At 39.7% G+C, this 12,704-nt stretch overlaps 2 protein-coding genes across 6 annotated transcripts in view; one reads left to right on the plus strand and one right to left on the minus strand.

Annotated features, from left to right (window-relative positions):
• LOC144636159 (bone morphogenetic protein 2-like) overlaps positions 1-12,704 on the minus strand; it is a 34,747-nt gene that overhangs the window by 18,046 nt on the left and 3,997 nt on the right. For 3 of the 5 annotated variants that reach the window (XM_078495303.1, XM_078495304.1, XM_078495305.1), the window contains 2 exons: positions 8,500-8,566; positions 3,172-3,230 (listed from right to left, as the gene is read on the minus strand). The gene's annotated coding sequence lies outside the window, so the exon portion shown is untranslated. Of the gene's footprint in view, positions 1-3,171; positions 3,231-3,444; positions 5,449-8,499; positions 8,567-12,704 lie in introns of those variants that run through there. The other 2 variants (XM_078495306.1, XM_078495308.1) reach the window with 2 other exon arrangements.
• LOC144636136 (uncharacterized) overlaps positions 9,315-12,704 on the plus strand; it is a 44,560-nt gene continuing 41,170 nt past the window's right edge. The window contains exon 1 of the mRNA XM_078495271.1: positions 9,315-9,542. Coding sequence (XP_078351397.1) covers positions 9,416-9,542 — 127 coding nt within the window. The 5' untranslated portion in view covers positions 9,315-9,415. The remainder of the gene's footprint in view (positions 9,543-12,704) is intronic.

Consider the following 12,704-nt stretch of genomic DNA (forward strand, 5'->3'; position numbering starts at 1 on the left):
CAGGACAAACTTCAGGCTTTAACTTTTCGTTGATTACGAGAAGAAGGCGCTATTAACACCTTTCGTGCTTTGTGGGTAATCGTGAAGAACACAGTCGCGGATTTCAATGAGGTACTTTATTGCATGTAAATTAAATACATAGCAATTTTACACCACTCAGTCGATATTAGTCCGAGGGCACGTGGATACGTGATTCATAGAAGTGTGCTCGGTGGTTATCAGTGCGAGATAAGCACTTTGAGCACGATTCGCTCAAACGTAATTCAATTAGAGCGCAGATAGGGACAAAACTGGTTTTATTCAATTAGATTTTATCTGAAAGTATTAAATCGCCCCATTTACTTGATATTTCCTTTACCTGTGACGTTTTGTTGAAAGTTAGGATGGGGTGGGAATGATTTGTTGTTTGCATGCAAAACTACGTAATACATATATGATAAATGCAAATGCGGCCTTACACTACTGAAGACCTGAAAAAAATTTTCAGGCTCTGAGCGAGAGTCGAACCCACGACCTTTGCGTTGCCAGTGCAATGCTCTACCACTGAGCTATCAAAGCCACATGAGCGCGGTCGTATATGGGTAATCCCTTTATGGTGGACATGATACTCGGCCCAAGTATACGTGAAATAAATGAATGTGTGTCCAGCAGTAGCAATGAAATATATATATGATAAATGCAAATGCGGCCTTACACTACTGAAGACCTGAAAAAATTTTTCAGGTTCTGAGCGGGAGTCGACTCCCGCTCAGAGCCTGAAAATTTTTTTTCAGGTCTTCAGTAGTGTAAGGCCGCATTTGCATTTATCATATATATATATTTCATTGCTACTGCTGGACACACATTCATTCATTCTACGTAATACAGTATAAACCAATAAGAGCGATCCTGCGGCCACTGCTTTCAACACTGACTAGATCACGACTCGGAAAGCAACATTATATGCGTTTATCATTCGATGCTTTTTAACTTCCTTTTCATTGGCCGAGAGCCCACCACGTGATCTGCAAACTTCTGCCTACAAATAATGGTTTACTCATGCGCACTAGTGTCTGACAATAATTTTGCTGCAAATAAAATTCTGCCCATGCGTAGTTGTGTCAACTTCTGTGAGAAAAATCCTGTCCTGATGTACACTGCCAAAGAAGATAATTATCTTCAACTTTCTCTTTCCGGTAATTTGTCATTCTAGTTTTAGGAGTCTACGTTGTTGAACATTGCAAAAGGGTGACCTTGGGTATTTCAGGAAATGGAACCCTGTCATTTCGCGGAAATTTCCATTACTTAAAACGATTTTCACCATCCCCTTGATTTACGATTGCAAATAAACACAAACATCAAATTCCTAAGGAGACAAGGTATAAAACAGAAAACCTGCATTGTTGATTACCATGGTAATCTACGTGGCCTATAGATACAAACATGGGAGCTCACTTTAATTTCTTCATTTTACAACATTCTTATCCTCTACATTCACATTTTTATGAGACTGGAGGCAGATAAAAGTTTGTACTTGGCTTACAATGTTTTTGATTTTCGACTGTGTTTGTTCTGAGAATTAATATTAGCGGCACCTCATAACAATGTTTACAAAAGTAACATTATGGAAAGCATTTATCCAACCATTCAAAGTGTGTATTCTAATAAAGCACATATTTATGATTCTCTCCGCCCTTGCAAGAGCTCTGATGGAATCAAGTTTCGTGTTTAGCGGTTTACGGTAGATATTTGTTTCTAACTTTTTATTTATTATTTCTGGCGAAGGCAGCACACGAAATAATGACGTCAGTGGACGTGCTCGTGGCTAAAAAAAGGCTAGGGCGCCGCTGGTCTTATAAAATCACTGGCCCAGTTTCGCATCTACGTGATGTTTAGTTTTCAATGCCAGAAAATACAGAAAAGACGCTCCAGACAGAGTACAAACAGAAAGTGAAGAGGAACGACTACAACGACTACCACTGCTGAGAGAATAATAAACAGGCAGGCTATCAGCAGAACGTAAAAAGACGAAAAGAAACAACAACTTCACCCTTCGAAAGCCCCTGCGAAACACGTTTTTCTAGAAGTGTCTTTGCTTCGTTTCTTTTAATTTGCTCATGCATGTTCCCTACCACCCTGGTGGGCAACTGGGGGAGTAAACTGCCAAAATGCGGTCAGGTCAAATTGTGAATGTCCAGCACTCCTTCTAAGCGAAGTAACGATACTCCAAGTAGCTTATTTTTTTCAGGGGATTTGGAGTTGAGCGCAGGCGGGGCCGCGGGGGATGTATAAGCACTATGTGGTTGACGGAATATTTTGCCCACCGTCATAAAATAGTTGGCATAAAACGAATATATTTGGTGCAAAGTGGAAACAGGGATATGGGTGGGGCACCCGCCTTTTTCCTTCCCTCTTTATTTCTTAATTTTCGAACTCCTACTCCTTCAGTCATCTTGCTTGTTTTGATGTTATCTTAGCTTTTCGATTGTTGCGCCATCGCGGAAAAAAGCTCAAAGCTTTGTTAGCTTTGTGTATTATCCATCTACCAAGGCGATTGCCTTAAGACCTCTTTTAATATAAAATTACAAAAACAGTCTCCGATTTTGTTTTTCCATCCTTCCCTGCTCGGAGGACAGTAAAACACTGCACGACAAGTACAAATTTACTTTTGAATAGGGATTTTGAACGCTCTATAGGGAGGAAAACTAGTTGGTTATATAAAAGACAGCTAATGAAGGTTATAAGAAAGGAGTTATCGTTTTTTTGTAGAGATTATTTTAATACAAAACAGAACAAATGTCAACAAAAATGACCAACGTGTTAGTTGTTCAACTTATAAAATCAATTGACCTAAATTGCTTTATATTAAACTTGGATAATTTTCCCTTCAAAGACTATGAACGGGTGCTAAAATCGAAGACGTAAGTCCCATTTAGCAACCATTTAACGCTCGTTTGGTGTCAATAGGATAAGTATTTGGTAGCCTCAGCTGGCCCAATTTGCCTCATCATCGCCATTGATAGCTGCGCAAACTCCGATAACACTGTTACAGTTGCTCAGAGATATGCCATTTATAACAATTGTACCTTAAAAGTTCTGTAAATATTTTATAGTTTAGCTAAAACAGATTCAAATCAACCTTTCTACCCCTAAAGCAATAAAACTACCTCTGGAAAGCTAGTATTAAATTACCTTCTGGGATTGTGGTACTTTGTTCTTCTCCTCTTTGTATCTTCGTGTCTTTAAAAGATCTGACAAGATAAAATATTTGAACAATACTTCATTGACGTGCCTAACAGAGCAATAACGGGTTTAAACGCAAACATTATCCATGGAAAGAAATCGCCACACTTCTACCGTTATGTAGTCAGGCTAAATGTCTAGTTATTAAAAACCCGCATCATTTGCCTGGTAACCTGTGCTTACAAAGTATTAAATTAAAAGGCTAGCTTGAGTTGATAATACCTTCTGATTTAAGATCCTTTCCACTTTTCACTGCAGTGTGTCAATAGTTATAGCTGTCTTGTGAACATACTTTGCAACTCACTTGCATGACTAGAGAATAATTGCATTAGTCTGTCGGAATCCGTCTGTGAAAATCGTCTGAGCCCGCGGGCGTTTTCAGCAATTATAAAATGTTGCTAAGCAACAGGGTTTTATTCTTAAGCCTCGTTCTAAAATATTAAGCATTTTAACTTTAAACTTTAACTTTATTGCTTCCATCCCTTCATGTTTACTAAATGATCGAACGTGAGTTGCAAAGAGAGGGTAAACATCCGACACGATGTTGGTGGAAAAGGTTTGATCGTTTAGCCGGGACTTAATGGCGACAGGCCGACCAGACAACTGTTTCAGAATGCTTACTGCTAATGTGCTTTAGACGCTGTCATTGTTGTTATATGGCCTTTGTCATAATTTTTAGACATTCCTATTGTTATTATGATCTAAGAATCCGATGTTACTTATAAGTCAGTGAAAGAATGACAAAGCTGTTTTACACCTCTCAAACAGGGTACACGTTGCCAACAAATTTTCACCCATTCAAAAAGCTTAATATAAAAGAGGTTAAAATCATAATCCGTCCGATCAACAGGCACCGTCTGTGAACGAAAAGATTCTCGTTCCACGGCTTTCCATGGCAAAAATCCTCTTAATTTGTCCGCAAGCATTCAAACTGCCATAAAATATCTCAGTTAAACGTTGGTGGCCAAAGAAAATCAGCCCTCCTACTATTTGCACATGCCGTTTCCATTCCTGATGTTCTTTGAGTCGCAGCCCATAGTTTTTTGAGCTGAATCACTTGACCCTATCTGCAAAGGGCCTATTGAAAGATTTGCAGTAAAGAGTTAAGTCCTGTCTGAGCAATCAAATATTTTCATCCAACATCCTGTTGGATGAACCATTTTGCTTGAATAACAAAGTGACTTAACATCAGATAATGTTTAATGACAGTGTTGGATCCTTTAGTTGGAGTTTACGATGCATAATTTGAAGCAAAGGACTCGTGTACGGAATTACCATGGAGCACCGTTTTTCTAACAAACAATTCCTGTTTTCGCCAAACGGAGCATGAACAACCTAACTGGTCGACCCTTTTGACAGCCAAAGGAAGATCTCATGGCCGCCAGCAACGTGACCAAAACTTCACGTGAAAAAATTCACGTGAGTCAGTGTTAGTTATTATATAAGATACCCTCTCAAATAATCCGCTTATCAAATGCCTGATTGGGTTTACGTATCTCCCAATATTTTGTTGTGTAGTATATCAACTAGTTTGATTCCAGACGTCTCCCATTTCTTCACTGCGTCAGAAAGGCGGTGCAGGAAGGAACTGATAGGAGACGTCCCGCACGCAGGGTAGAAAGTTACCTATTGGACGGTTTGCACGACCTGTTCACGTGCACTTCTTCGCAAGTACGTTGATGACGGAAGAACAACTTAAAATTTCGCGCCAAAAACACGACGGCTGCGCTTTGCTTCACTTATAAATTTTAAGGCTCATGTATTCCGTGGATTAATCAGCAAATCTGTCAAATATGATCCAAAGAATCATCGTAAAGAGTAGGGCATGAAGTTCTCGGTGTTGTGGTCTGTTTCTATTCTATGGGTTGGGTGGTGGGGTGAGATCATATACATGGACGGATAGCGGCTGCCAAAGGCGCCTGATATGCTGATGTCAGGTCTCATCCAATAAAATTCTAACTTTGAAGCGCATTGAGCTTTGTAAATGCGCTATATAAGCACCTATATCATTCATTCATTCATTCAAAAACTTTTGGTAAATTCACACTTAGCGGATCGAAGGAGACTATTAAGATGTAATGTTTAACAGAAAGGATTACCACTACATTCAAAGTGTAATGAAACATGATTTGGGGCATCCTCGGAGACCCAGTGGCAGTTAGTGGAAGGCCGGGGAAAGTCTATACGGGCGAAAAAAAAATCTGCGAAGAAAAGTCAACGCCTTTTTTGCCGATTTTTTTTTTCACCCGTATATAGACTTCCCCCGCCCCACTAACTGCCACTTGGTCTCCGGAGATGAATTTGTGGTGAATAAATCCGTTATAGGCCGGGATTCTTCGTCGCCCATTTAATGGAAAATTATGTGTGTCTCGGCATTCAATATCGGGGTTGACCTTCAGTCTCGCCAAGTCTCGACAAACATTTTGCCATATTGGGTTAAAATGAATCTAATAAGAATCCAATAAGTGCTTACTATTCATTTGTTAAAAACCGGAAAAGACGTTTAAAAAAAATCATTCATACAAAATGTTCTTCATTTCCGTTAAAAGGCCCAAGGAATTTCTAAGATTACTTAAATTTGTTCGAGACGTGTAACTTAATGACGATAAACCCGATCATAGAATTCCCTCCAATGTGTCGAAGTTAGTCTGACTGTAGTCAATTATACATTTCGTTGTACTGGTTTTCTTTCTCCTTGCCTTCTTAAACGCATTTCCTAGCGCAGGACTGATCATAATGTCTGGTATTGTTAGGTGAGGTTTTGTTTCACCGGCTACAGTGGCTAGTGAGAAAAGCAAAACCTACACGACAAAGCTGAATTCCGTGGCTATAACTGTCTTGAACTAAATCTTAAAGGAAGGAAGGCTTTTACATTTTCCTTGATGTTACGCGCCTTCTTCTTTTTAGCTTACTGTAGCACGGCAATCATCCTAATGTAACAAAGCTTAAGTCACAAGCTTAAAATTAACATTATGTAAGCTTGGAAACAATCTTGGCAACTGAATAACTTTACAGAACTTACTATTTAAAGACATTTTTGCTAAGGTATGGTTTTACCACGACCAAAAAGGGAAAAAAGTAGGGCCTCACCCATTTTGTTGTAGACAACGAACTTGATTTAGATACAAAACGTAATTTAAAAGAAATAAGGCGTTACCGTTCCCTCAACCAAGATGACGAGTAATAAAATAGACTCGTGCTTTTGACCAACCGCGGCACTCTTCTCTTCAGAAATGTTTCCGGTGTTTCGGCGCAGTTAACTGGCGTGTGGACATGTGATTATCTGTGTCTGAAAATGCTGAATGTCTGAACAACGCAACTTTGGATTATGTTATGCCAGATTCTCGACTGTACAATAACAAAACTGTACAGTTTTCCAGCATATAACTTTTCACTTGCTGTGTATCAAATAAAATAAATAAAACTTGTCTAGAAGTGTTTATTTGCTTCAAGGTGCGAATATAACTGAAATCGGCACTTAACCCTTTATAAACCGCTGTATTTTACTTAAAAAACCCGCTTTTAACTGTTAAACTGTTTTTATTTTTCGGTAGTACGATGCTAAATTTAACTAAAATTTGCTTAAAAACCACTTTTTTATCATTGAAGCGAGATTGTGATGAACATTACATGCTAAACTGAGTACAAGTACTTTGGCGCATGTGCATAAAGAAAAATTTGGACCAATTCTTTTTCCCTGCTCGTTTTCCTTTTGTATCACTTAGCCTTCTTATTCTCGCTACCCCTACTATTTATACCCTTCCAACTGGCTGGAAAAGTTTTGGTCTTAATCAGCAATTTATGGTAAATTTTTGGAGGGAGACCTTGATCAAGTACAGGTGTATTAGCCTGTTTTACCATAACTTTGCTCCAAAAAATGATCATGTTTTCTTTGATTAGCTCTGTAAAAATGCAGTCAATAATTTAAAATGGACAGCTGTGTGGAAATACCTATCCTTTTTTTTTACTTGTTTATCAGAAAAATCCACTGGCATGCAGAGTGATGACGTCACAAGTGGTTCAATAACTGCTCTTCCAAATCCCGAAAAATTCCGGGTTAGCACCATAAGGGTTGTTAAAAATACCTCAGATCATTTATCTTGCAAAGATTTGCTCGCTTCAGATTGCTTAGTTCTATAAATCAAATTTGCAAGAAAAGAAGCATGTTTTGAAATAAATTGACCTTTCCTTTGAAGTCACTAGAAAGGTTCGAGTTATCGAAACTCAGATTTTCTCACGGGAGCTGGAATTTTTCCGAGTTTGTCTTCACCTTGACCTATCCACTTCGTGCAAAGTGGCACATAAGGCCTCAACACTCCGTCTCCACGCTGCCCTGTCGATGGCTACGGCCCGTACTTCATCCCACGTTCTCCATCCACCAGCCTGTTTTCCCTCTCGACGGTTCGACTCCATATTGTCTTCGGTCTGCCGCGTCTCCTTTTCCCTCAGGGGCCAACGTCATAGCTTTCAGGCAATCGTCGTCAGTCTCTTTCCTAAGGACATGGCCGATGTATTTCCATCGCTTCCTGCGTGCCTTATCACTTATGTTATCCATCCCGGCTCTCTCCACGTGCGATCTCATTTCTAATATGCTGTTGCCATCGTATCTTCAATATCCTCTGTCAGAAGACGTCCAGTTTCTTCTCATCTCCCTTCGTCATCTTCCACGTCTCAGAGCCATGCATCAAAACGGTCTTTACCAAGGTCTTGAACAATCTTAGTTTGGGGTCGCGGGTGATGTTGCTGGAGTTCCAGATCTTTCTCAGCGGAACGAACGTAGCACGCGCTTTGGCTAGTCTGCTGTCCAAGTCTTTAGTTCCACTTCCGACGTAAGAGACGAACGCTTCCAGTACTGAAACTTGCAATTGTCGATGTCCTCCACTGGCTCTCCATTCATCGTAATATTATCTTGATTTCTGGCATTCATTCTGAGGATCTTGCATTTTCCAGTGTTCACCTTTAGACCTGTACGCTCCATTCTTCTGCTGGATCTGCATCTTTGTTGAAGAGACAATGCTTCTCGTGATCAAAGTTCGAGTTTGCGGAAGTTTCGAATTATCGAGAGTTCGAAAAATCGAGTGTGAAATTATAGTGTTCAGGTAAAGCAAATTTAAGGGGAAATGACTTTTGGCTCAGAGTTATCGGGATCGGAGGTTCGAGAAATCGAAAGTTCAAGAAATCGGGTGTGAAATTACAGTTTTCGAGTGAAGGAAACCCAAGGGAAACAACTCTTGGTTCGAGAAATCAAACGCACAATATATCGGGACTCAAATGTACCTTTTAAATTATGGCGCTGTGTTAGTGTCTCTCCAATGTTCTTTACCTTTGATCTGCCCTGCGGTGCCTGATGGACGAAATACAACAGAACAGAAGTAAATAGTATGCATTTCTACCACCAGGTACGGCTTAAGTGTAACGTTACTACTTTAAAAGTCCTAAAGGGACGTGCTTGAAAGAATTAAAATTGTAAGCACGAAGGAATTTAGAACTTTTGCCAGTAATAAATTGGCGAAGAGCTATCTCGGCGCGTAGTCTGTAAGTCTTAAGAACGTATAGCGAAAGGTGAATATACCATCCCCTTGAGTAGCCGGAAAGTCTTAAAAGGCTCTTTTTCAGGTTGCGAGGTTTGCAAAGCTGACAAAGAAAGCTTAACCCTCTGGTTAAGCTTGCTCAGAGCATTCATCAGTCTGAGTGCTTACGTTCTCAAAAAAATAAATAATTGTTCAGTGCTTTTGTTTCAGTCAAGATACATAAACATTAACGAATGCATTTGGACATAGCTGGTAGAGGGTCACTACCACCCACGGTTTGTCTTGCCAAATTCAATTTGAAAACATGAAGAATGACAGTATAACTCAAAATTATGAATCCTCTTCTGTGAAAATCACGTTCCTAGGTCACGACCACTTCTTATCTTTACCGCACTCCTTTCCGGAGTAGGAGATTTAAGCATACTGAAAACCACACACAGGCATCGAAACTTCTCGCTGTAAGTAAAAACATTTAGCTTCACGTTTTCGGCTTATAAACGTCAAACTGCAAACGTCTAGGAGTCACGTATCCAGGCGCTTACATTATGTTTGAGGTGTTTATTTGTCTTGCAGTACAGAGACGAAAGAGTGCATGTTGAGCATTTTGTCTCCTGGCTTCTCTTGAAAAACAAGCATTTGCACAGTGAGGCAGCAAATCCAACATGGCCGCGGGGAGCTCGAAGGTAACTCTCGGAATCTGCGGGTATATTTCTCAGAAAACATCCAATAAAATGGAAGGATGTTTTGAAAGCGAACCTGTCGAATTTCAAGATGTATGTGAGCATCAAGGTGAGCTACTTATTTAACATTTATTGTAACAATACAGGGAGAATTTGATGAGTTGTTGTTTAGCGTGAAAGGAAAAAATAAATTGGGTGTCGTCGTTAATTTTAACGAGTAGTTTGGGTGCTTTTCTTTGTGCCGCCTTTAACAACCGCCGATAACGAAGGTTTTAGAACTGATCACCAATAATTTCGAATTTTAGAATTTGGCAGGGCGCCTATCTGAGGTGAACTTGCTTTCTACGTGAATTTGCCGCTCGAGGTTGGACACGTCTAAATCGGTAAAGGTCTTGATATCTCAAACGCCAAACGCCTAAACTGGAACTGCCGTTTGCGGCTTACCGTTAACGTGAAAATTCTGCTACAGCTAAATGTCTCTTAGTCTAAAAATACTCTCAGTCTTGCTACATAGTTTTGTCTACAAACGTTTGTTGAGAAAACCTTCACAAACAACATCTGATTTGTTTTATTCTCATGCTTAAGGAAATTATAGAAATGAAAAAAAAAAAACTCTGCAAGAAGTTTACTTTTTCATCTGTCGGTAGGTACATAGAAGGAAAATAGATCTTTTCATGGTTTCTGAATCCATGTTGGCTGGAGGCAAACGCAGCAATTCGCACAGCCAGTGTATGGGGAAAGTCGAGAGTCCGATACCCAATATTTTGAGGAATATTAACGTTCTGAAAATTTTATGAAGTACATGCACTAGTTTTTATGAATGAGGAACAATATTTCATCGTTCAATCTTGAATGACACAACTATGCTCGGAGGCGGGGTATCAAAATGATTTCTTTTTACTTTTTCGTACATTCCTGTGAAAATGTACAGCAAAATAAACACCTTTCCTAGAGTAGCTAGTCTATCGTTTAAGGGTAAATCCCGCTTTCCTAACGAGGCCACATCCCTCAAATATGATCAGTAAATTCTTTTCAAGCGAATTCTGGTATCTTGAGCTTTTTACCGGTTAATATTTTGGAATTCAAATTTTCTTGAATTGTTAGACATTCCCATACGTTTGCAGTAATTTTTGCCGTGTTTGCTTCCCAACCAAGATGGCGCCATTAACCTTGAAAAAGGTCTGTCAGTGTGTGTCTATTGAGAAAGCACGAGAGAGAGCGTAAGAATTGCTCGAGGCGCAGCCAAGGGAAACTTTAGAGTGTTTTCCAGCTTCTGAAGTGTATCTATCGATAAACCTAAAGCTAAGAGCTATTATAAGTGGCGACAAATAAATTTTACTCCAGTGACAGAGTCAATCGAAGCTAAGACGGGTTGCTCAGGACTTAAAATTAAAGTCTCAGGAAACAATTTACCTCACTCTCGTTTTCTCGTTTCTTTTCCAAATAATCAACATACTAAATGAAGTCAATTTGTTTGCAAAAATCGCCGGGATAACTAACTTTCTTTTTTCCAAAAATTTGGGAAGCGAGAGAGATGTATTGTCTAAAGGCTGGTTCTCATATGATCGCCCCGATCGTCTCTGTCGCTTCTGTCGTTTGCAAAGTCTGAGGTGATTGGAGCAAACAACCTTTTTGAAGCGACAGAAGCGACAGAGACGATCGGGACGATCATATGAGAACCAGGCTTTAGTGTTCAGGGCCGTAACTAGACCTCTGCCATAAACAAGGCACGATCTTGGTAGTAGGTTCTGGGGGACTGCCCTCCAGAAAATTTTGAAATCTAGAAGATATGAACCTCTTTCAGAGACATTTTTCATGTGGTATTTCTTGAGAAAATTCAACCTTGTTCAATTGGGATTGTTTTCCCAACAGAAGATATTTTGTTTTAAATTTTGGTTAAAAATTTAGATGAGGCAAGTGCCTCGACTTGCATCTTGTTAGTTACGAACGGCCCTGCATGGTGTTGGCTTCGCAATGATGTCATTTCCGACATTTGCCTCCGGAATCTCGAAGAGTGTGATACTTTCGTTACGTTTTCATATCATTCAGAGAAGGAAGAAATTTATCTTTGAATGTAATCAAACTTTCCCTGAATTGCTCTCAACTGAAGTCTTTCGGGCGAATACTAAACTGCCACCCATGTTGTTTTATAGCTGCAGACGGCAACGAAAGTTTACTGATTTTGCAATTTGAAAAAACCTTGCTTTATTAAACTCGATCATGCACTGATGCAAAAAGAGAAATTTTTCTGCTACGATTCCTTTTGCTGCAAACAGAAGCTGAATGCATTTCGGCGAAAGCGACTGTTGAGTTAGCTAGCAGCTGGCTTAAAAGAGAGCCTTGTACGAGCTATATATGTCAAGTTCTTCAAGTCATTTCACGATGTACACAAGATTGCTCATAAAAACTAATAATTTAGGAAAATACGAGAGGTTCAAAACAGACAAGTAAGAACAATGCCGGTGAGACTGGTGCATTACGAATAAAGAACTGGGCAAATTTGGTATAAATGTTTCGAGTTGCCTCATCCATGACCTTTTTTTATATTTTTCTTTCACGAAATCTTGAATGGCCTCTCATTTCAGTTGAGGGGTATGGATGTTTTGGTGTCAACAGGGTGCAAAGGGTACGTCTTTGGGGACCCATTTCATCGCCAAATAGACGCTGCTGAAAACCCTCCAGTCCGTGCCTACCGTAAGGGTTTGAAAGCCTGTTAAGCTAGCTGACTCTTTAGAAAGTACTTGTTGGTCAAACTTGTGCTGTTTTTAATCCAGGGTAGGGTTTGTCCCCTTCTCCAATACAGGTAGATACCGCCTTTGGAGTTTGGGTTTTGAGCCGTGCATAGTCTGAAACTGATATATAGTTTGCCCTTTTTGGTCTGCAGCAGGAAACGACTTTCAGTAAGGCTAAAAATATATTTACTTAATGCTAAATGTCAGTGCCAAATCCCGTCATTACCACGAACACTTCATAGAAAACTGTCTTTACGCTGGTTGTTCTATTCTGTGCGGCATACACTCTGCTGAAGAGACCCAATCAGGTCGAAACAGCTTTCCAGAGTTGGCATTTTTGACATGCAGTTTGAAATATATCATGTCGTTGTCCCGTTAAGTTTTTTTCATTTTTACGTAGTGTCAGTCTTGCAGTTCTTGTCTAAATGCTGTGTATTCATGCAAACTGAGACCGGCCCCACATTTTTTTTTTCTAAAATGTCCTTACCAAAGTGAGAATAATCAGACAGTTTGGTCGAAATTACACTGTATGTTAGAAT

This window comes from Oculina patagonica, chromosome 13 (genome assembly GCF_052425735.1).
Source record: "Oculina patagonica isolate OP01 chromosome 13, crgOcupat, whole genome shotgun sequence".
Classification (NCBI taxonomy): domain Eukaryota; kingdom Metazoa; phylum Cnidaria; class Anthozoa; order Scleractinia; family Oculinidae; genus Oculina; species Oculina patagonica.